Consider the following 21,996-nt stretch of genomic DNA (forward strand, 5'->3'; position numbering starts at 1 on the left):
ACTGAGCGGTGGAATTCAAACGCTTCTGTTTCATCCAGATTTTACTGGAAAACCTCCGATGACGGTGGAGCCAAAACTAAATTTCCCCCTGGGACGAGTTCGCGCAAGAACATTTGTGAATTTGGGCACAAATTCACCAAAATCGACCATATTCCTCCAAATATCCCACTTCCTGTTGAGTGTTCGGGACGGCCATAAGAGAATTTGTTGTTCGTCTTGGCCTGTTACATATGTGTGGCGATTTTCGTAGCTCTCAGTGAAACGGCACTCTGGGGCTAGCCTTCTCCAATTTTGCAGGTGGCGCTGTTGAGCCATTTCACTCCAAATGATCAAAGTTTCACAAAAACTTATGTATGCTAAGGCCCTCAAAAACCTGTCTGTTCAGGCAGACAAATAATAATAATAACCTCTACGGTTTCAATAAGGCCCTCCTGCACTTTCAGTGCTCAGACCCTAAAAAACATCAAATACAAAAAGAAAACTTAGCAAAGTGTGTGAATCTGTGGGGTTGGTAACGTCACTCTGTGTCTTTTGGATGAAAGCTGTAAATTACTGTCGCAGTGTGAACACTGTTGGATCTGCAAATGTACAAAATACAGCGGAAACTTTCATCTGGAGGCTTTTGTGAACTGGAGATCTCTTAAATTTAATATTCAGGGTGGATTGTTTCATGTTTTATTCCAAGTTATGGCCCCATTAAATTAGGTATTTAGATATTTGAAACTGAAGATCAGTAATCAACATTAACAAACATGTAAATAAACAAGTTGAACAGTTGAACTCTGTAAAAGCTCAAGTGACACTGAAGTCTCACAGCAAGAAGGTTGTGGGTTCGAACACAAGGCCTTTCTGTGTGGAGTTTGCATGTTCTCCCCGTGTGCGTGTGGGTTTCCTCCGGGTACTCCGGTTTCCCCCCACAGTCCCAAAAACATGAACTGGGGGTCCCCGAGCAAGACCCTCAGGCCCCCCAGCTCTCCAGGACACACTTGAAAAAGAGATTATTAATCTCAATGTGGTTCTCCTGGCTAAATAAATTAAAAGAAAAAAGTCATGAGACCTTAACAGATCGTTTAGTTTAGTGATCGCAAAACAAAAAAGCATTTTCGTTGCTCATTTCGAAAAAAATCTTTTCTCATCACATCAGTCGTCACTAGAAGTCCAATCCTCCCTTTAAAAATCCTTTTCAGTGGCTTCAGTCCTTCGTGTTGTGAAACGTCACATGATCAGATGGGCTGATTGCAACTCGTCAATAAAGCAAAGATACTCCAAAGTGATACCGACTGCTCATTTCACTCATTCTCAGAGTGGCAAAGCAACAACTCATGCAGAAGAATAAGAGATTAACGGGGCAGATCTTTAAGACAAAGAGGAAATCATTCCTGTGTTACTACTCCTGCTCTGTGGCGAGGCGTTCGCAGCGCTGCCTGAGGAGACCCTCCAGCTCCGCCCTCCGGTTCAGGCTGCTGGCTTTGCCTTGGAAGCGTCCGTTCTTCGCCGCCCCTTTGCCCTGGAGCAACTCCAGCACCCTGCAGAGCAGCGAGATGTTCAGCGCAGAACTGGAACCACTGCGTTGCTGTGTTGGTTCTCTTACCGAGGTTCTAACTCCCTCAATGGTCCAGCAGGTCCGGCCAGGAGGAACAAACCTGCTCCCTTCTCTTCTCCCACCGTCAGGAACACTAAAGTCTCCTGCCATTGAGCAAATTCAACTCCATCATTAAACTGTAAAAGACAAAGAACCAACAACCATCTTACCTCAGTGTTGATTTCATTGGCGATTATATTCATGAACTCGTTGTCGCCGTCTTTTCTGGAAAGAAAAGAAATTATACTGACGATGAGTGTGATTTAAATACAAACTGAGCTTTGGCGCAAAGTCTGTTTATTGTTGTTGGTTTCTCAGAGCATAGCGTAGCAACGTAACATAGCGTAGCGTAGCAACGGACCGTAGCGTAGCGTAACATACGCTGATTAAACGACGTCACTCTCTTACTTGTGGAAGCTGAAGAAGTTCCCTCTGTGCGGCTCATTGTTGAAGTTGTGGGCGATGAGGACAGCCATGTCTCGCAGCAGGCTCAGGTTAGTCTGGAAGAGGGTTTTTTTCGTTGTACTTGTACAATGACAATACAATAGATTTTTTAAAATTTAGAATACTTTTGTTTTGGTAAATTTTTCGTCTGGAAAAACTGGAACTACGACGTCATTCAGTTTCCGGCACAGACGAAGATTCACTGAAGCTTTTCTCACTTTCTGGAGCTGCTTGACAGATTTCTGCAGCTTGTCCACAGCCTCCACATGCTGCTCTGCTCCCGTCCTGTTCAACAAACACGTCTGGTTTTCAACCTGCAGCTTTATGAACGACTTCAACAGAGGATTTAGATTCTGAACTGACTTGAGAAGAGTCACCAGCGAGCGCTCGGTGCTGTAGCTCCTCTCCGCATACTTCAACACTCTGTTCCCCGCCAGGAACAGCAGGTTGGTTTTGTTTTTCTTTCCTTTCTCAGCTCCCAGTAACTTTATTGCCTTAAAAGGGAAGAAACACAAAATGAAAAAAAATTTATTCTGATACATCTCATGATTAAACCATAAAACGCTCAATATATTTCACTTCAAACATGGAAGATTCAGTTAAATTGTTAGAAAGAGTCAGATTTCTAATGTAATTCTAGCGACGTCCCTGTGTTTACAGTGTGCCTGTATACATGTTAATGTACCTGTAAGTGACTGAGGTTGGCTACATGAGTCCCGCAGCACATGTTGGCATCGACTCCCTCAATATCAACAATCCTGATGGGGCCTGCGTGGTCGTCAGGAAGTCCTCGACTCCTCACCTGGTTTACACACACATATATTTGGGCACACACTGTATTTTGTTTTCATGATCAAAAAGCCACTATGAGTACAACAATCCTTTCACACACCTTTTCCACAGCTGGATCGTCTATAGACAGAAGCTGAACGGTGATGGGAACATGAGCTCGTATCTTCTCGTTTACGGCTTCCTCAAGCGCTTTAAGCTGAGCTGCTTTCATACAGGGAGTGTCCAGTTCGATGCTGCTCCTCTGACGGCCCAGTTCCCTGATGAACCCACACACAGAGAGAGAGAGAGAGAGAGGTGAAGCTATGACCCGGAGGGAATCCAGAGGGAGGAACGTGTGCAGCGGTGAAGTACCAGGATGTGGTCTTGAATCCAAACATTGAGTCTGCCAGCGCTGTGACCAAATGCTGAGCTAGCAGTCAAAGAGGAAACAGTTGTGGATCAGAACAAGTGATTCTAACAGAATAAAAAGTTTTCAGTGGTTTGCTACCTGAGTGTTGCTGCATGTGATCAAACCTCCGCTCCCAGTCCACCTTCACCTGCACCTCCTGACCCACCTGCAGGGGCGAGGCCACCAGGTGCACAGCGTCCGGTCCCTGCCGGGTAACCCTCAAAACCTCCACGTCTCTAATCAGTCCGCGGTCGTCTGGCTGAACACACCAATAGAACATGTAGGCACAACTTTTAATGCATTAATGTGACGTCTAAACCAGTGATTCCTAACCGGGGGGCAGCAAACACATTATGTATTGATTTGAAATGAGACATTTTCTAGTTCCCAGTACAAGAGTCATTAATGTGGAAAAAAATACTGATCAGCTTTTATTTACATTTGTAAAAAACATGACGTGTCCGAAATCATTCATAACCTTTTCCTTTTCGATGTGAAATTCCAAATTTCTACACCATTTCAAACAACCCAAGCCGTTCTAAAGTGTCCTAGTTACCTTGATTCATTGGGAACCGCAGTTTTTATCTGACGAACAGTTCCTCTTGTTATATTTTGGGATACGCTTGTCATTTATGGTTAAAAAACAAAACAAAGATATGACATCTATAAACTTCTGTCTGCAGGGTGAGTTCTAGGCTCAGCAGTGGGGGGAAATAGGCATCAGGCTGAAGAGAAACATGACTGCCAAAAAGAAAAGAGTGTACCAAGAGAGTAACAGAAAAACTTTGGACAAAGTTTGAGCTGAATTAATTATTTTTTTTCCACTTTAAAACTGTTGAACGAAAGTGTGAAAGTGAACAAGCTGAAGCGGCAGCAGACCAACAAACACGTGGAGATGGGGTGTAAAGCCAAAGAGTTTCTCCTCAAAGAAAAAGAACACATCATTATTGAACACAACAAAGAAGCTGTATTTCTGTACATTTCTGTATGTAAGTGTATTATTATGATCCTTCAACCTTTCTTTGTAAATGTACAGGCTGCATTGGAGGGTTGTTCAAGTTTACAATGGTAAAAATAAGCATCCCTCAAGAAAAAGGTTGGGACAGAAGCAATAATCAGTGGCTGACAGGGTGAAGTGGAGCTTACTTGACCACCTCCCTCAGGAAACAAAATGGTATCTTGCAGTTTGACGTGGAAACCTTTGATAGTTTCCTTCTTTCCATTGACTTCATGTTGGATGTCAGCAGGGCAGCAGGACACCACAGAGGTCACGAACTGAAAGGAGATTAAAAGATGACATTCAACAAAGTGCAAAGCAGCTCTTTAATCGTTATACTGTCTCTGCTTGCAAAAATAATAAGCAGCGTTACTACTGAATAGTAACAAGAAGTAATGCGATACTTTACAGACCAGTTAACACCAAGTAATGCTGAATGAATGGGATTGTTTTATTTTAAATGGTTTTGAAATAATATGAGCAGGTACAACACACTGGACAAGTATGCACATAATACAAAAATGTGTCAGACTAATTCGAGAGAAACTGATCACAGCAATGCTAAGCTAATAGCGTCTTCTGCGGTTTCTCCTGCACGTTAATAAAGACAATCATACCTCCGTCATATAACAGTCTCGCTGACACTGGAAAGCCATTTTGTCCTGGAATAGAAAGAAACGCTTTCTGTAAAAACAGTGATTTTATCAGTGACAGAAGCACTACAGACGACTGTCCGGAAACTCCGGCGAGCGACTCAGAACAAACTTCCTCTTCTCGGTTCGAGCTGCGAGTAAAGGTTGACTATCGCCATCTACTGGACTGGAGTAAGAATCAGTTTTCCAAATGAAATTGAATGGAATATATTTTAAGGGGACATATCATGCAAAATTCACTTTCTAATGGTTTTCCTACAGTAATATGCGTCCCCATACCGAGTAATTACACTTTTCGAAGCACCAGGCTGGTTAGTTTGTAACAGCAGAGGCCATATTTTTTTTAAATTACGTTTTTATATTGTGAGTTATTGTTCATGTCTGCAAAGTTGTGCTGCTAGTAGCTGTAGATCAAATGTAGGTTTTGCAGAGTATGAGGTCTGTGTATGGGCTTGATAACTGTGAGATGATCTTTTTATTTATTTCTATGATTCAGTGGTGGCTCAGGATATTCTCCTGTCTGACACTAATTATAATCATTAGTGTCATAGACGCGACTTCCTTCTGGTTCGTTGTTAATAGCATCCATAGCAACGCCATAGAAACCACACAAAAAAAACTACTAGGTTTGGTGAGAAAGCTGAAGGAATTTCATCGAAAAGAAAAAAAGTTTACTTATAAACAGAATGGATTCTATTAAAATAAAGTCTACATTTGTCCCTAAAAAAGCAAGATGTGACTCATCTATATATCCCTCCCCCCCAAAAAAATATGAACTAATCAATGTTTGATAAAATTTATTTTTATTAAACTTGAAAATCACCCCCACATTGTACAGTGAATAAATAATTCAATAAAAAATATGTCATGTAAAATTTTGAACAATATTACATTAAATCCTCAGGAAATATCGCACGCTTCAGCAACACGGTGTTCAATATCCCACTGTACACTGTTGGTGGTTCTGGGAGTGTCAGTCAGACTGTGGAAGGAAGAGAATGAACAAGCATCAGTAAATGAAGGTTTATCAGTCAAAAACACTGTGCTTACGTACTGCAGGTTGCTGCATGTGAGAAATCATTTGGCTTCTAAGAACAAAGAATAAATGGCCTGCAGGATATATTAGATAAAGTAGAATTAAGTTTGCCGATTAAAGGACGGAACGTACATCACTGAGGTCCCCCATGTCTGGAACTCCTCCTTGGTTAGTGCCAGCCATTTCTTGGATCATCTATAAGAGAAAACAAAAATCATCTCAATGCGCATTCAACAGAAGGCATGTTGTTGAGGCCTTCTTCAGCAGAGCTCCGTTGAATATTATTCGGAATATTTTCTCCACTCACATCCGCATATCTGTCAAACTCTTCCTTTCCCTCGTCTTCCTCGTGCTCCCAATCCCTCCAGTTGTCAAAGTCCACAGAAATCCAGCTGGGCTGCAGAAAGAGCAACAATTATCATTTCTTTTTTACCTTTTATCTGAATCAAAAGTCAAGATGCCATGTGGTAATATCACACTTATTATCTATGCAGTGGGTTGCACCGTCGCCTCTCAACGAGAATCTCCCCGGCGGGAGTCTGAGCCTCACGTTCCTTCTGTGTGAAGTTTGTAAGTTTTAACTTTGGGGTTTAAACGGTCTCTCTCTCTTTCTCTCTCTCTCTCTCTCTCTCTCTCTCTCTCTCTCTCTCTCTCTCTCTCTCTCTCTCTCTCTCTCTCTCTCTCTCTCTCTCTCTCTCTCTCTCTCTCACACACACACACACACACACAACCTTTGCTGAATCCTTCTGTAGACGAGGCCAGGCGTAATCCGGTTTGACTTTCCTGAGCAGGACGTTGATAGTGCGGTCATAAACTCTTTCTCTGGAGTCCTTTGAAGTGAAGACGAAGCAGAAATTAAAAACCCCACCGGTACACAGGCTGTGTGTTTGAACACTGATTACTCCCAGGGTGAGATTTCAATGTGCAATGGGAGATCTAACCTCTTCTGGTTGATGCATCACTTTTCCTGCCAAATTATCTTCATCACAAATTGATTCGATTGTACATAATGAGATGGTATTTTAATCATATTTTAAAATGAAACTAAAGCAGGACTGTTAAGAGATCCCTGCTATGAGATCTAAGATCACACACTTTATCTCCTAGATTCCTTCATGAATTTGACATTAAGATTCAATCTGATCTGTATCTTTAGGTTTAAAACAATCTCTTTTGTTTATATTGTGGTTTTACTCTCCAGCTTATTTGATCATATTACTATATTGTGATTACAGTACATATTTTTGTCTTAAACTCTTACTTGCCTTATTGCCAGAAAAGAGGAGACATAAAACATGCTGGTTATCATTTTATCCTCAAATCACATGATTTCCTAAACATCATCAGTCTTTTTCAGCCATGAACTGAATGCTTACATGGATCTGGACTTTGTCGTAGAAGTGCAGTTCATTGTAGAACACGTCGTCTGTCTCGTTTTTGCAGCTGTTGTACAGAGGGATCATCCAACAAACGCTCACTCTTTAACAAGGGCTACGCACTATTACAAAAGTTACACAACACAGAAACAAGCACAGAGTGATAGTTTTAAATATGAACTCACCATAAAATCATTTTGTCGACCTGGATATCCACTTTGACATCTTTAGGCCTTTGAACCATGAAGGTAACAGTTACATATTTCTTTCTATCAAACCACAAGGCGTGTGCTGGCTGGCTGTGGAGACAGAAATACACCATTGGGACTCAAATATGAACTGAGTGACTCATTTCTTCACAGGGGTGAACACTTCTCTCTTATTAGAGTTAGAAATCACTTGGCGTCCATCTTTTTACTCAAAGAAAGAAGTAGCGCTTACCTTTCCTCCGGTCTGACAATCTTTGGTTTACTCATCTTGCACAAACAGCTAAATCAGTGGTCTGTTCAACACTGAAAAAGTAAAAAGCATGCAGCTCCTTGGTTCAGCTGTGTGTTGTAATGCTATCACCAGGCCTGGGCAGCTATGTATAGACCAGGTAGTATCAGCTGCTGGGAGTCTGACACAGCCCCCTCCCCTCCCCCTTTCTAGTCTGACAGACACAGTGAAACTGTTTTGTAAAACAGATCTACTCTCCACAACGAAGAAAAAAAGAGGATAACTTGCTCTAACAAACACTTCAGCTTCAGTTGTAAGTCTGTCTCGGGTTGGTAGTTATATATTCATTATACACTTTTCTCATACTAGCAGTTGGAGTCCCTGGATAACAATTTGAATAATTAAAAATATCTATTTAAAAAATAAATAAAAAATTTAAATATCTGTTACTATTACCTACAGTTGTAAGAATGTCTACAGAAAATTACTAGTAAAAAGAAAAACTTCTCCTTTAGTTGTTGTATTATGCATGTTGGGCAGCATGACTTTGTGCAACCAGCTAACTACCTCTCATCCCGCTATCTCAGCTCAGATATCTCAGTGTTTGGTTTTGTCGCTACTCTTAAGAAATTTGTTTCGAAAAAAAGAAAAATCAATGTTTTCTTTGAAATTTTTACAATTTTTTGGGTGGTTTGGTAGGCTGACATGGAGCCTCTTGTGGGATGGTTGTGGACCACAGGCCTTGTGTTTTAAATCCCTCCTGAACAGGATATGGATGGATGGATGGATGGATGGATGGATGGCTGGCTGGCTGGCTGGCTGGCTGGCTGGCTGGCTGGCTGGATGGATGGCTGGATGGCTGGATGGATGGATGGATGGATGGATGGATGGATGGATGGATGGATGGATGGATGGATTATTGTTTCATTGATGATCTCTACATGTGTCTCCTGCACTGTAGGCTTATAGGAAGAATGATCAATAATTTGGATGGTGAATAAAACCACTTTCATCACAACTTTAACTGGACATTGTTTGTAGAAAACAAGTGGTCAATATTGTTTCCTATTGAATTTAAAATATCTGAGCAGATGGTGGTCAAATGGTCAGTCCCGCTTGAAAGATGGAAGTATCACAATTATTTTTGAGATAATATTTAATAATCAATGCAAGAAAAAACTAATTTAGCTGTAAGTTCTGAGTTGTTTTTTGTTTGTTTAAAGTGAGTTTTTCAGTGAGCTGTGTTGTTGTCCTCGCCCCCTGGCGGCTTGGCGGTACATTGCATCCTCTCCGCTGTGCGCGTGGATTGAGGCACGATACATATGTAACGTACAAAATAATGCATTAAAAAAGCATCGAATAGTTTACTCCATCCCATCCTCGCTGTCTCCGGGTTGTTTTCTATTTGTGACTTTGTATTCGTATGAAATAAGGGGATCATGCCTCGAAGACGACAGGTAAGAACGAATGTAGGTCGCTCGACGGGCTAATGTTAGCTGAATTAGCAGCTCCGCTGTGTGGATGATTAGCTGGCGGCTCCAACCAGACTCCATTCAAAAATCTCAAACGTTAACGTCTTAGAACCGGACCACAACGGGACTCTCCATCCTTTAACACACGGAACTGGTTTTGAACTCCGTTCGAGGGGAAACACGTCCCGCTTCGTTCAAAGTAAATAAAATCTAATTTCCCGCTGGTAACAACTTGCCAAGAAGACGTGTAAGTTAAGCGTTTATTTAAAGGTGTTATAAGGATGTTTCGTTTGTTTTGTACATGCAGAATTCATTGTGAACGTACAGTAAATGTGCCCCGGTCCTTTATGGGTGTATTGATAGCTTAAGTGAAGCTCGTTTTCAGCATTAAACGTTAAATTGCTCAGGTCGTCAGTGCAGTCTGGTGCTCTCCTTGGCTAACGCGAGATGCTAAGCTAACAACAATAAAAGGCTGAGCTAAAGCGCCAGCTCAGTACTTATTTGTGTGAAATACAACTACTGGAGACTACAGCGTTGTTTTCTTTGCTTTGAGGAAGGTGTTAAATTTCACAGTGATTTAATGTAGTAGTTAGAAACTTTGTTTGACGATTAAGTTGAGTTTAGCCTCCAGAAAAGCGGCTAGCGGTGAGCTAACAGCTGATCGTGGCCTCCAACAAGCATAATTAAAGTATCATCTGCTACAAACTGTAAAAAAAAAAAAATCTCACACCTGCCGTTTCAATGGTGTCTTTGTGTTCCAGATTTTTACATGATGTATATGGATTTAAAAACACTTGTTGAATAGTGAGTAGTGATGTGTTCTGCTGATTTTAGTTGTCATACATTCACATCATCACTGTCAATGGCCAAAGCACATCACCCTGAACATTTTGTTCTCTCTCCTGATTTTGCAGTTGGTGTGAATATTTCCTCTGAATTCTCTTTCCCCGATAGAGACACATGGCTGGTAGTGGTTCTGATGGGACAGAGGACTCGGACTCCTCGGCCGAGAGAGAACAGACCAATAGTTCAGAAAGTGATGGAAACCTGCACAAGAGGCAGCGCCTCACCAGAGCCTCGACTCGCCTTAGCCAAAGCTCTCAGGGTCGGCACACACATCTGATGGATGATAACCCACACATTTACAGTTCTCTGCTGTTTGTACATCCATGTGGTAATTTGACATCGTCTCCAACAGATACTCCAGACTTGAAGCGGGCTGCAGACCACGACGAATCACCACCGCTGACGCCCACTGGAAACGCGCCATCCTCCGAGTCTGAGCTGGACATTTCCAGCCCCAACGCGTCTCACGACGAGAGCCAGGCTAAAGATCAAGCCAACAGAGACTTTGATAAGGACCTTTCCCATAGACCCAAGCGCCGCCGCTGCCATGAAACCTACAACTTTAATATGAAGTGCCCAACTCCGGGATGCAATTCCCTCGGTAAAACTTTAGTAGCACTTCTCTCAATCTGGGACTTACTATTCAAAATGGGAATATGTAGATGCAAATTTTTCTATCTCACCTTTTCACCTGCTGTCATCAATCAGATCTTGTTTTTAAAATAATTCCACTGAACTACATTCAGTCTTACAATTTTTCTTTTCTGGATTTGGGAATGAAGAATGATGACCTGTTCTCCGTCTGCTCAGGTCACCTGACAGGGAAACATGAGCGTCATTTTGCTGTGTCGGGTTGCCCTCTTTACCACAATCTCTCTGCTGACGAGTGCAAGGTTTGTGTTTTAACCAACACACACTCCATGTTATTTTAGTGCATCGGTAGCGTTTCTGTCAAACAAAATATCTTGCTGGAAGAAAAAAGTTTTGATATGAGGTCTATTTTCTGGAGATCGTTTGTATTTTATTAGTGAGAAGGTTCGAGAACTTCAGTCACATCACAAGTCATGGACATGTTTTTAAGTCAAGGTCAAATGAATCACAATAACAGTGTGTTACAGTCTATGTTAAATAGTAGGATTCTGTGTGCTGGCCTACATCATGAACTTCAATATGAAATAGGCTTACACAAAAAATACACCTGTATATTTACAAGTTTAAGTGTCTGGACACAACAAATGGACTCGTACGAATGTGTCTTAACGTATTGTAATAATAGCTTTGAAGCAGTGAGGCAGGAGATCTGTGTGAAGAATAGACTGGAAACTAGACTGTATGTGAAGCAGGAGGAGCAAAGAACTTGATATGATTTGTGGTTAAGCACAAACGTTTAAGTAGATGGCACTAATGGATTTGTACTTTGAGATTGCAAGAAACAGTACTCCTTCTCGTGCACCAAATTCACACAAGCTGTAACGGGTGTGTTGCTTTTTCTGCTTTTTACACTGTCTTCGGCTTCTGGTCATCGAGGGCGGTGTCGCCCATTTGACTGCTGCATAGTGTGAATGTACAGTGGACGGAAATATGTTGCAGTTCAGGCCCCATTGACACGTGTTCAAGTGAAACCGCAAAACTGTTGTCGCGTTTGAAGGATTCGTTTATGCAACATTGGTGCTCGAAGCCACTGAACATGCAGCTTTTTGAAATGACCATCTCCGTGTAGAAAGAGGAAACACTACTTTGGCACATGCACGCCACGACCCTAGTAAATAGTTATTTTCATTTTCAGAACGTTGCCGTATAAAACGCAAAATCTTTCTGAAGTGAAAACACAAACATGATGAGCTTTTTGTTCGGTGAAACAATGCTAACAACTGCTGTTTACTTCTGCCTGGTTTTATATTTATTTTAGATGAAAGGCAGGTCGTCATAGAAACAAGTTTTCTTCTGTAAAACCTTGATCCAAATATGAATGGGACTCGTCTCCTGCGAGCACCAATCTATTGGGTCGGGAACGGCATGTTGTTGTAATGTTATGGTTCATTAAGAGCTTGTGTTTCTTTTCCATGTTTGGTTGCATTTCATTGACTTTAGTCAAACGTGAGCCTTCATTCTCAGGTAAAAGCTGTCAGCCGCGAGAAACAAGAAGAGGAGGTGAAGGTTCAGGAAGAAAGCAACTCGCGCCACGCAACTCGTCACCAGGTAGCCTTTGTTTTATCTCTGACGTCCAGTATGTGAGTGAACGTTAATGCTGACATTACAAGGGAATGGAATTAATCCATATTCTTGTTTTCAGACTCCAACATTGAAGCAGAGCCGATACAAAGAGCAGGTGGCTGAGATGAGGAAGGGTCGAAACTCCGGCCTGCAGAAGGAGCAGAAAGAAAAGCACATGGTATATCGCCGACACTGTCCAGACTCTCACTTCCTGTTTTGCCGATGGTGCTGGTGATTTGTTGCACGGCTGATATGTTGCCTCAGTTCATGTGTTTTCCTGCCACAGGAGCATCGACAGACACACGGCAACACCAGGGAGCCTCTGCTGGAGAACATCACCAGTGAGTACGACCTGGAGCTGTTCAGGAAGGCCCAGGCCCGAGCGTCTGAAGACCTGGTATGGACTCTTCTCTATCTCCACCACAAGCAGACGAATAACGTGCAGAAACATTTTGCCGTCAGTATTGACATACTGATCTTTAAAAGCTACTTGCAATGTTCTTTGTTCTTTCCTCTGTGCTGCAGGAGAAGCTGCGTATCCAGGGTCAGATCACTGAGGGTAGTAACATGATTAAAACCATCCTGTTTGGCCGCTACGAGCTGGACACATGGTACCATTCGCCCTACCCGGAGGAGTACGCACGTCTCGGCCGTCTTTACGTCTGCGAGTTCTGCCTCAAGTACATGAAAAGCCAGACCATCCTCAGGCGACACATGGTGAGAGTGAGAGGCTCAGTTCTGTGAGACAGAAAGACCTTGTACTCATAGAGACGAAAGTTAGAAGGAAATATTTCTATTTCTGTTGTTCAGGCCAAGTGTGTGTGGAAGCATCCTCCAGGAGACGAGGTGTACAGGAAAGGTTCCATATCTGTGTTTGAAGTCGATGGCAAGAAGAATAAGGTTCGTCTGACAGTTTCACTTCGGGCACACAAAAAACCCACCAAAAAAAGGCAGTAGTTCAGAGCCAGGAACCGATTCAGCCCAGTTCTTTGTCTTTCCACCCCCAAAGCCCCGGCCTATCAGGGGCTAATACTGGTGCTAAGCTGGCCCCGCATCGTTGCTGGGCCAGAGTGATGTCTGACACGTTATCGGCTGGGGGCGGAGTTATCGTTACCTCCGAGGCGGAAGAGATGCTGAACCGGCTTTCTGAAATCTACAGCGCATATCGCCAAACCAAGATGGACGTGAAAAAAGAAGAATATAGCGACGAGGAGACGCAGTGTTTTCTGGCTCTTTGGTCTGCAGCCGAGGTTCAGGCCAGACTGGCTCGTTGAATGCCACGAAGCCTGATTCATACACAAAGTCAGAAGGCTATGTGTTTCCACGAGCCACCTCACGTCTTGAAGGCTCCAGTATACGACTGTGTCTACAGTACATATGGTAGTGTGTAGCATCTGCCAACTGCGCTCTGCAGACTTTAGACCGATGGAGCGAGCTCGGCTCAGGCTCCAGCTCGCTGTTAATGAGTGTATCAGTCAAACTTTAGTCATGATCAGGAGGTGGTGTCACTGGTGTGTGAAAGTCTTGACCATGTAGCAGGAGGCACGGTGCTGAGCAACTAAAGAGCCCCACCGGGCAAACTCTGCTTTCTCTTGGTCTTGATATTTTAGCAGAACGTCACGTACAGTTTGGCTTATGTTTGTCATTCTCATTCATTTTAAAGAATCTTCAAACCGCGGACGTCCCTGTTGCTCTTTGAACCTGCAGGTGGCACTGCTGACACGTGAGGTCATGTAATTCTGGCAGGGTCGTATCAAGCAGCTTTCACGAATATGAGCACTCGGTGCGGCATCGGACCCGATACTGAGCTCATTATCAGTGTAGAGATGACGACTTGTCTCGCTGTCATAAAGTGATTAAATGCGATTTTATCCACAGATCTACTGCCAGAATCTGTGTTTACTCGCCAAGCTTTTTCTGGACCATAAAACTCTTTACTACGACGTGGAGCCTTTTCTCTTCTACGTCATGACGGAGGCGGACAACACCGGCTGCCACTTAGTGGGATATTTCTCCAAGGTAATCACTGGTGCGCATGCATTCCGTAGGATTTCCTCTCAATAATATTCAACCCTAAAATGTTTTGTCTTGTGTTTCTCACTGAAAGGAGAAGAATTCCTTCCTGAACTACAACGTGTCCTGCATCCTGACGATGCCGCAGTACATGAGGCAGGGCTTTGGGAAGATGCTGATTGACTTCAGTATGTAGACGTCAGGAGTCACTTCTGCAGTGGTTGATGATTAATGCTGACATGGCATTTTCCCAGTGGAGCGCAGCCCTCTCACTGCTCACCCTCTGCTGTTGGTCAGGTTACCTGCTGTCCAAAGTGGAGGAGAAGGTGGGCTCTCCAGAGCGGCCGCTGTCCGACCTCGGCCTCATCAGCTATCGCAGCTACTGGAAGGAAGTGTTACTCCGATATATGTACAACTTCCAAGGGAAGGAGATCTCCATCAAAGGTGGGCGGGAGATCAGCCATGTTTATCGTTTGATGAGCAGACCAACACACGCTTGACTGATATGATATTTCTGGATGTGCAGAGATTAGTCAGGAAACTGCGGTGAACCCAGTGGACATCGTGAGCACCCTGCAGTCGCTGCAGATGCTGAAGTACTGGAAGGGGAAGCACCTGGTGTTGAAGCGACAGGTGAGGCTGCCATTCATTCACCTGCACTGCTTCAGGGCTGCTTTCTTTACTGGGAAGGTTTCCTGGTAAAAGACTGACGTCGTCTGAATTACTCCTCATTCATCAAAAGTTTAGAAATGTGGAGGTCTTCATCAGGAAGGGTGCAGCAGCTGGAGGAATCCAGGGATTACAGAAGGTCTTTTACCTTTATGCTTTCATTTTTTCATTTAATCTGAGAAGAACTATGAGTCTTTTTAATTAAACATTCACATTGAACTGAATTCATTGTATCTAATAGAGACGCATAAAAATTATGACAGCAGTTTTCGACTCTACATAAAGACGTAAAGATAATTCAAATGTGAATATAATTTTATTTATTATTGTTTGTGTTCTTTATTACTGTCCACTCGCTGCTGCAACAGTGAAAATGTCCCCATTGTGAGACAAATAAAGGATTATCTAATCTGATCTGAGGGCCTGTTTCCACGGCAACGATTTCAAGCGAAAATTCTGAACTTTCATTGCCTTTTGGTTGTTCGTTTACACGACGCTGGAGCTTGGAGCCACTGAGAACGCAACTTTTTGAAAACGTGCCAACTCTGTTACCATGTGAATGAAGGAAACGCTGCTACTTTGGGCACACTAGATTATAGTAATTAGTTCTTTTGTTAGATGGTCAATCGGAACAAAGTTTCTTCCGCAGTGTCATGATTCCCAGTCCTTATTCTCCTGGGACCTGGAAGTTGGTTTGTTTTGACAGTCACCGTAATAACGATCCAACTTGGTAGTTTTATTTTGACAGTCACCATAATAACAATCCAACTTGGTAGTTTTATTTTGACAGTCACCATAATAACAATCCAACTTGGTAGTTTTATTTTGACAGTCACCATAATAACATTCCAACTTAGTGGTTTGTCCACTAGAATGTCCGTGTTCTCCTGTTGTTAATGTTTAGAGCTCTGTGTGTGTGTGTGTGTGTGTGTGTGTGTGTGTGTGTGTGTGTGTGTGTGTGTGTGTGTGTGTGTGTGTGTGTGTGTGTGTGTGTGTGTGTGTGTGTGTGTGTGTGTGTGTGTGTGTGTGTGTGTGTGTGTGTGTGTGTGTGTGCTTTCAGTGCTAAAACTAACAACAGCGCCCACTAGTGGACCAACTTGGAAACGACCTGGTTTACAGAACGTTGAAGTGTAAACTTTTTCGACTTCTCTGAACTTTCCTGATGCGTTTTCACTTGAAACGTTGTCGTGTAAACGTGGCCTGAAAGTATTTGAAACCCTATGATGTCGGGTTCGTCCTCCAACAGCCACAACATCACCTCGTTCTCTTTGAGCCTCATGAAGATGTGGAATAATGGAGAAATGTTTGAACTCATATTGTAGAATGAGGCCGTGATCCTTCGATTCCAATCACATTCATTTATTTGTTCACTTTCAGGACCTGATTGACGAGTGGAAAGCGAAGGAGATAAAGCGAGGCAATAGCAACAAAACTATTGACCCCACTTCACTAAAATGGACGCCTCCCAAAGGGACATGAGCTCCTCCTCCTCAGGCTGCTGAATAAACTCTCCTTCAGCCTCACCAGCCACAAGTAGCCTCGACCTACGGACTGTCAGTGAAGATCAGTGCTCTTTTCCTTTCAACACTTTGATTCTGTTTATGTGTCATACACTTTATTTTTTACTTTTATATTTTACTTTCTCTTTGTACGTTAAGTATCAGACGTGTCCCGGGCCGACGTCGCTCTGAGGATCGGCCCTTTTTGTTTTAAGAGGTCGACTAAACTCTGATTGTCAACTTGAAAACTCGTCCAGTGAGGTGGAAAACATGAATGTTTGCTTTGCAGAAAAACACGCTTACGTCAGGCAACGCTTCCCGCTTATTTTTTTTATTTCTTTAAGGAAATGTGCATTTTGATGATGGTGGTTGTTCTTGTTTGAGAGTGATGCAGTAATCGATAGCATGTACTGAGACAGCGTGTATTTTTAGGAGTATGATTATTGGTAACGTCTTTGGCTGATACGGAATTGTATAGATCATATTATCGTGTACTTTTTCCCCCTCTGGCTCCATCAATACAGGATTGGGATCCATTCATCTTGTGGGCCTGCCAAATAAAAGGTCACATCTTTAATTTGCTGGAAATACTTCAATGGAAACGATACCACTGTAAGAATGCACATGGAAATAAAAGAACCTCAGGTTTTTGTACTGATACAATCATACCTTGCCTGTGTGGTTTCTCAGTGGTTGTGCCGGCAGGAACCGCTCCGGTTGAAGACTCTGTAATAAACAAAACGTTTTAACGGGACCGTCTTTGCCTTGTAATTTAAATCATAGACGTTCTCACGTGACTCGAGTCTCTTCTGTAATCGTTTTAATGTGTATAATTCAAGCGGATTGCCACAGTCACGGAGTGATTGCAGGCCTGCAGCAGCGTCGTCCTTCAGAAGACGGTTAGACGTTTCCAGGTAACAGGAAGTGAGTGGGCGGAGCAAAGTGCACGCCGCCAGAGGGCCAAAACCTGAGTTCAACTCCTTTATGCCTCAGTTTCTTCACTGTATTCAACTACACATCATGTCGATTTTGAATGGCGCCAATTGTGTTTCGTTGCTTTTGAATACGTCCAAGCTGGTGAGCGACTTTACAGATAAACATCATATGAGACAATTATTTAGATTTTCATCCTGTCCTCTGGGTTTGGCACATTAATCAGACGGGCTTCAACATTTTCATTTGCTCTGTTTTTTTCATTTCCAACATGCAACAAAATGAAATAATCAGTTGACATCAATCAACTAAAATATATTTCACCAAATAAACAGTGAATAAAATAAATAACAGAACAATATAATGTGGAAGTAAATCCAATCATTTCTTCATAAATGAGACTTTTAAAAAAAAAAAATTTGCTTCCACTTAAGTGGAAGTCAGACTTTTATGAAAATAACAGTTTTATCAAATTACATTTTTATCTATTTATATTTCCTTTATAATATCTATTCTTATTCATTTATATTTCTTCTAGAAAAAAACACAAAAAAAACCTCTTTGTTCTTTCTGCTAAAGCCCGTTAGTTACTCTGTGAGTCTGCTATATATGAGTTTTTATTGTGTGTTTTAATTACTTTAATATCTCAGTATTTGTAGTAGTAATAAAGTACTCTTGAACCAGAAATTGACCTCACCATCGCTGGAAACGCTTCTCCCCATAAGACCCACAAACGTCTCTCCTTTATTCCCTACAAGCACGCGGAACATAATCACATTTATTGGAATTCTGGAAATAAAGATATTGATGAAACAGATTTTGCATCGGACAGTTAGTCATTTCTAGATTATCTTTAAAGAAGGACAGCTTCTTACTTACGTCTTTTCACTTGAAATTGTTTCTTTGCACCTTAGAGAGAATCAGAGTAGAATTTATTGTCATTGTTTAAAATCAATGAGAAAAAAAAAATCAGCAGGTGAAGAATAAGATGGAGACGAAGGTATGATCAAATCAAAACTAGGGGAGGGTGATGATGAGGGTGGGAGGCTGGTCTTCACAGCAACATGGACAAACAGAGACGCAGAAATCTACTGGAGAACAGGAAAGGGTTTGATTCCCACCTGATCGTTTCCCCATGAGTCCATAGAAACGCAGAGATTTAGATCTTTTCATCAGATCCACTACCGAGTCTGTCATCCCTCTTTCATCCTGCAAGTAGAATTTACACAAAACTTATTGCACAATCTATCTATCTATCTATCTATCTATCTATCTATCTATCTATCTATCTATCTATCTATCTGCTCTCGCTCATTTACATTCAGCATTGTTTTTACAGTATGTGCATGTTATGGCCAGTAAAAAGTGTATTCATATGTTAGACACTATACATTTAGAAATTTGTGGGTTTTTCTACAATTTAAACTTATTCCAATATCAAAGTCTATTAATCTTAGTGCAAACTTGTATTAATTGATCTCTTGTAAATTCTAATATTGTAAATGTGTTTCTCACCTGCCAGTGTTTGGGTTTCGCTCTCTCCTCCTCTGCTCTACAAGTCAGTCCCAGAGCGATGAATGTCACCGTCACAAGCTGGATCTTCCACTTCTCCATTTCTCCCCCAGAACAAACTCTATATCTTATGTGGAACAAAGTCAATTTTTGAAAAGCGATGGCGGCGGTTTGAGTTTCAGTGTTTCTGTTTGGAGCTTTTATACCTCCAGCCCCCGCCGGGAGACCCCTCCCTCCAAACATGAAGCTGCTTCTCTGCTGGATTTAAAAAGTTACACCTTTGTCACGTTTCTCACCTTATTAATGATGATTTTTCTTTTTTGAATACAAGATGAGAAGATGATTTTTTTTTTTGACAGAAAAAACAAAATTTTTCTTTTTTTCTCACAGCTCAAACTCTATTTTGTCCAAAGCTTTACCAGCAGAGTCAACGGAAAAAAATGAAATAAAAGATTCAATGATACAGAATCTCAAATGTTGACATTTAAAATGCGCTCCCTTGACTTGCTTTTATTGGACGAGTGTGTGTCTCTGCTCAGACCTTGTGGTTCTTCTTTGACATCAGAGGACAGGACGTGTGGGCAGCGCTTTGCAAATATTAACCGTCTCGTCTCAAGATTTTATTGCCGCGGTTGTCCACTTGGTCATCTGGTACTTCTGAGTTTATGAAGCTCCACAAAATGAGTCAAACTGTTTGTATGGAGATTTAACACAGATGCAGAGTATTTCATTCTTCCAGGGTTTAACAACCAGAACTCCACTCACACTGCCTCAATGTTTGCAGTTTCTGAGTCTGTGAGGTCATTTATTTTGAGTCTCTTGAGATAATCACACTGTTATCAAACCTTTTTTTCAAGATCTTTACTTACTCAGCCATTCAAATGATGTGTTTTCATAAAAAGCCGAGCTCCTTTTCCAACACTCTGGCCATAGAAATTTCTGGAGAGGCAATTACTTAACAATTCAGTGGCAGTGAGGAGACCCACTCCAAACGAAGCTGACACACGTCGCGGGCTTTGATCCACACCAGGTGCTTCCAGAAGCAACAAAAAGAGGCTCGGCAATTAGGCCTGAAAGGCAATTACACCTGAACAGCTCCTCGTGTGCACACTGTCTAATGTGGAGGCTGGAATCAAAAGGAATCAGAGGTACAACATTTACACATGAAATGGTTGCGTCACAATAGAGCCGCAGTGGTGCCGGACCACCGCATTTCCATCAGATGCAGGGGGGATAAAGGGGTGAAGGGGGACCGCGGTGTTGCAGCCTGCCGAGGCTCACCCTGACCTTTTATCTGTTCATCCTCTTCAAGTGTTTTGTTTTTAAACTCTACATTTCATGTGGTGCTTCAAACGGAATATAGACCAGTTGCCTCTAAACTCTCAGGCCCCGTTTACACGACAACGTTTCACGTGACAACACCTAATCCGTTAAAAACAGGAGCGTGTTTACGCTGCATAGCAGAACAGAGACAATAATGTAGTTAGTATACCAGGCCACTGGGGGCGCTGTTGCTTGATTTTGTAATGAAACTGCACAGACGTGTGCAGAGAGCAATACACTACAAACGTGAAGACAATGGAGAGAACCCGACATCCGTATGGACTGATGACGCATCGGATGAAATCAGGGGTGAGTCTCAACTATTAAACTACTGATCTGGACGATAAAACTAGAATATGAGCCGTGAGTGGTACCACTACGGTCCGCCATGTTTGTTTACAACTCGATGAACTGGAGGGAGGGGGAGAGACGGGGAGAGATATGCGCATGCGCAGTAAGAGCGGTAGCCTCCGGCGGTCTCGGCAGGAGGGAACGGCGACCATGAAAGAATCTTTCCACCTTGGGAACTGGATTAAAAACTTCACGAATACAGTGGATCAGAACACCGGTGTCATGTAAACAGACCCCCTGAAAGTGAAGAAAGTTTCTTCGGACACACTCGTATGTGTTGTGGTGTAAACGGGGCCTCGGAGAGCAGCAGTGAAGAGCGATCCGCTCACTGCACTCATAAAGTCTTCCTTTGGGGGTTTCATCTCTTCTTTGACTTCAGAGGAATAGAGTCTCAGGATCCTGCTGACGAGACGTTTAAACGGTGCATTCACTTCAGCATTTCCCTGGAAATCCCCTCCAGCAGCCTCATCACAAAGATTTATTATGTCTTTATGATATCTTCCATTGAGCCACTCTGTTCTATGATGATCACACAGACTCCATTTAGCTGCGGGCTTTCCATGTATTACCAGAGAAGCACAGACCACAGTGTTACACCGACCGCTGTCCGATGAGGAATCGAACATGGCAGATACAACATATGGCGTCTGCACACAATTTCTTTGTGGTCTGAACTAATGAAAAGCATCTTTTCTTTCCTATAATACATAACTGCTTACACGTGGCGGCTCAGAAATAGATCCATAATCTCCATTTACCAGAGAGCTGTGGCTGGTTTGATTCCTCTGAAAGGTGAAGTGAGAGTACGACACCAGCTCAGGATTATAATCTCCTGTTGACAGCAGCTGTGTTGTCAGATGAGATAAACCTGAGACCCTCATTCTACCCTGGAGGGTGACATCTTCACACCGTGATGATCCTTCCTCATTTGTATGGAAACGCGACAAAGTGGGGTTAATCTGCCTGGTCAGTCTGAGGAGCAGAGCGACATTCAGGAAGATGAGGAACAAACGGCCGTGAATGAAAATGTAGAAGGCCGAAGGTCAATCTGGAGTAAATGTGTACTTCTTACTTCTGTGTAAATACTTTTTTCACTGTTTTCTGCAGCAGAAGGTTTTGTTAAAGTGAGTTTTATGTTGAGTTTGTCTGCAGCAATTGTTTCGTTTTGTGAAAATATAGACATTTTCATCAGGTATACGTCACACCTTTGAAATGAACATTTGTCATCTTGAACTGCGAGATAAGATGTTGGTGTTTTGGTCAGTCTTCCTCCATGAGGGGCTGCTTGCTGTTTTCCGACCCTCCTCTTCTTGGTCTCATCAGTTTCCACCTGCTGAAGAAAGACATGAACTCAGAGGTAATGTGCACTCCTCAGGTTTGACTCTTTCTCAGCCTGGTCTGGCTTTAGTGAAACGCTTTAAACTTGTGTCCTGTGATGGAGTTTAACAAGCTGCGAGG

The 21,996-nt window shown here is 42.5% G+C and overlaps 3 protein-coding genes across 6 annotated transcripts; 1 reads left to right on the forward strand and 2 right to left on the reverse strand.

The window, feature by feature from the left end:
• Positions 1–610: 610 nt before the first annotated feature.
• On the reverse strand, positions 611–5,772 carry aarsd1 (alanyl-tRNA synthetase domain containing 1). The gene is made up of 13 exons (XM_080473315.1): positions 5,748–5,772; positions 4,821–4,865; positions 4,353–4,481; positions 3,306–3,465; positions 3,170–3,227; positions 2,919–3,075; positions 2,712–2,828; positions 2,390–2,520; positions 2,245–2,311; positions 1,991–2,082; positions 1,753–1,807; positions 1,592–1,686; positions 611–1,526 (listed from the first exon to the last, which is right to left on the reverse strand). The coding sequence occupies exons 2-13, from the start codon at positions 4,857–4,859 to the stop codon at positions 1,388–1,390; spliced, it is 1,239 nt and encodes a 412-aa protein (XP_080329441.1). The 5' UTR covers positions 4,860–4,865; positions 5,748–5,772; the 3' UTR covers positions 611–1,387.
• Positions 5,748–7,833, reverse strand: ptges3l (prostaglandin E synthase 3 like). The gene is made up of 7 exons (XM_080473330.1): positions 7,710–7,833; positions 7,454–7,567; positions 7,269–7,335; positions 6,624–6,722; positions 6,200–6,289; positions 6,025–6,087; positions 5,748–5,838 (listed from the first exon to the last, which is right to left on the reverse strand). The coding sequence occupies exons 1-7, from the start codon at positions 7,742–7,744 to the stop codon at positions 5,830–5,832; spliced, it is 477 nt and encodes a 158-aa protein (XP_080329456.1). The 5' UTR covers positions 7,745–7,833; the 3' UTR covers positions 5,748–5,829.
• Positions 7,834–7,922: 89 nt separating this feature from the next.
• On the forward strand, positions 7,923–17,082 carry kat7b (K(lysine) acetyltransferase 7b). Of its 4 annotated transcripts, XM_080476792.1 has the most exons (15): positions 8,975–9,163; positions 9,940–9,982; positions 10,133–10,283; positions 10,377–10,625; positions 10,835–10,917; positions 12,140–12,223; positions 12,318–12,416; positions 12,525–12,635; positions 12,764–12,955; positions 13,049–13,138; positions 14,117–14,257; positions 14,346–14,439; positions 14,549–14,695; positions 14,778–14,884; positions 16,298–17,082. In XM_080476792.1, the coding sequence occupies exons 3-15, from the start codon at positions 10,139–10,141 to the stop codon at positions 16,397–16,399; spliced, it is 1,644 nt and encodes a 547-aa protein (XP_080332918.1). In that variant the 5' UTR covers positions 8,975–9,163; positions 9,940–9,982; positions 10,133–10,138; the 3' UTR covers positions 16,400–17,082. The 4 variants fall into 4 exon arrangements, with proteins under 4 accessions (XP_080332916.1, XP_080332918.1, XP_080332915.1 ...); XM_080476790.1 differs by lacking the exons at positions 8,975–9,163; positions 9,940–9,982 and adding an exon at positions 7,923–8,019; XM_080476789.1 differs by lacking the exon at positions 9,940–9,982 and having other exon boundaries at positions 8,977–9,163.
• The last annotated feature ends 4,914 nt before the right edge of the window (positions 17,083–21,996 follow it).

This window comes from Lipophrys pholis (genome assembly GCF_963383615.2).
Source record: "Lipophrys pholis genome assembly, chromosome: 1".
NCBI lineage: Eukaryota > Metazoa > Chordata > Actinopteri > Blenniiformes > Blenniidae > Lipophrys > Lipophrys pholis.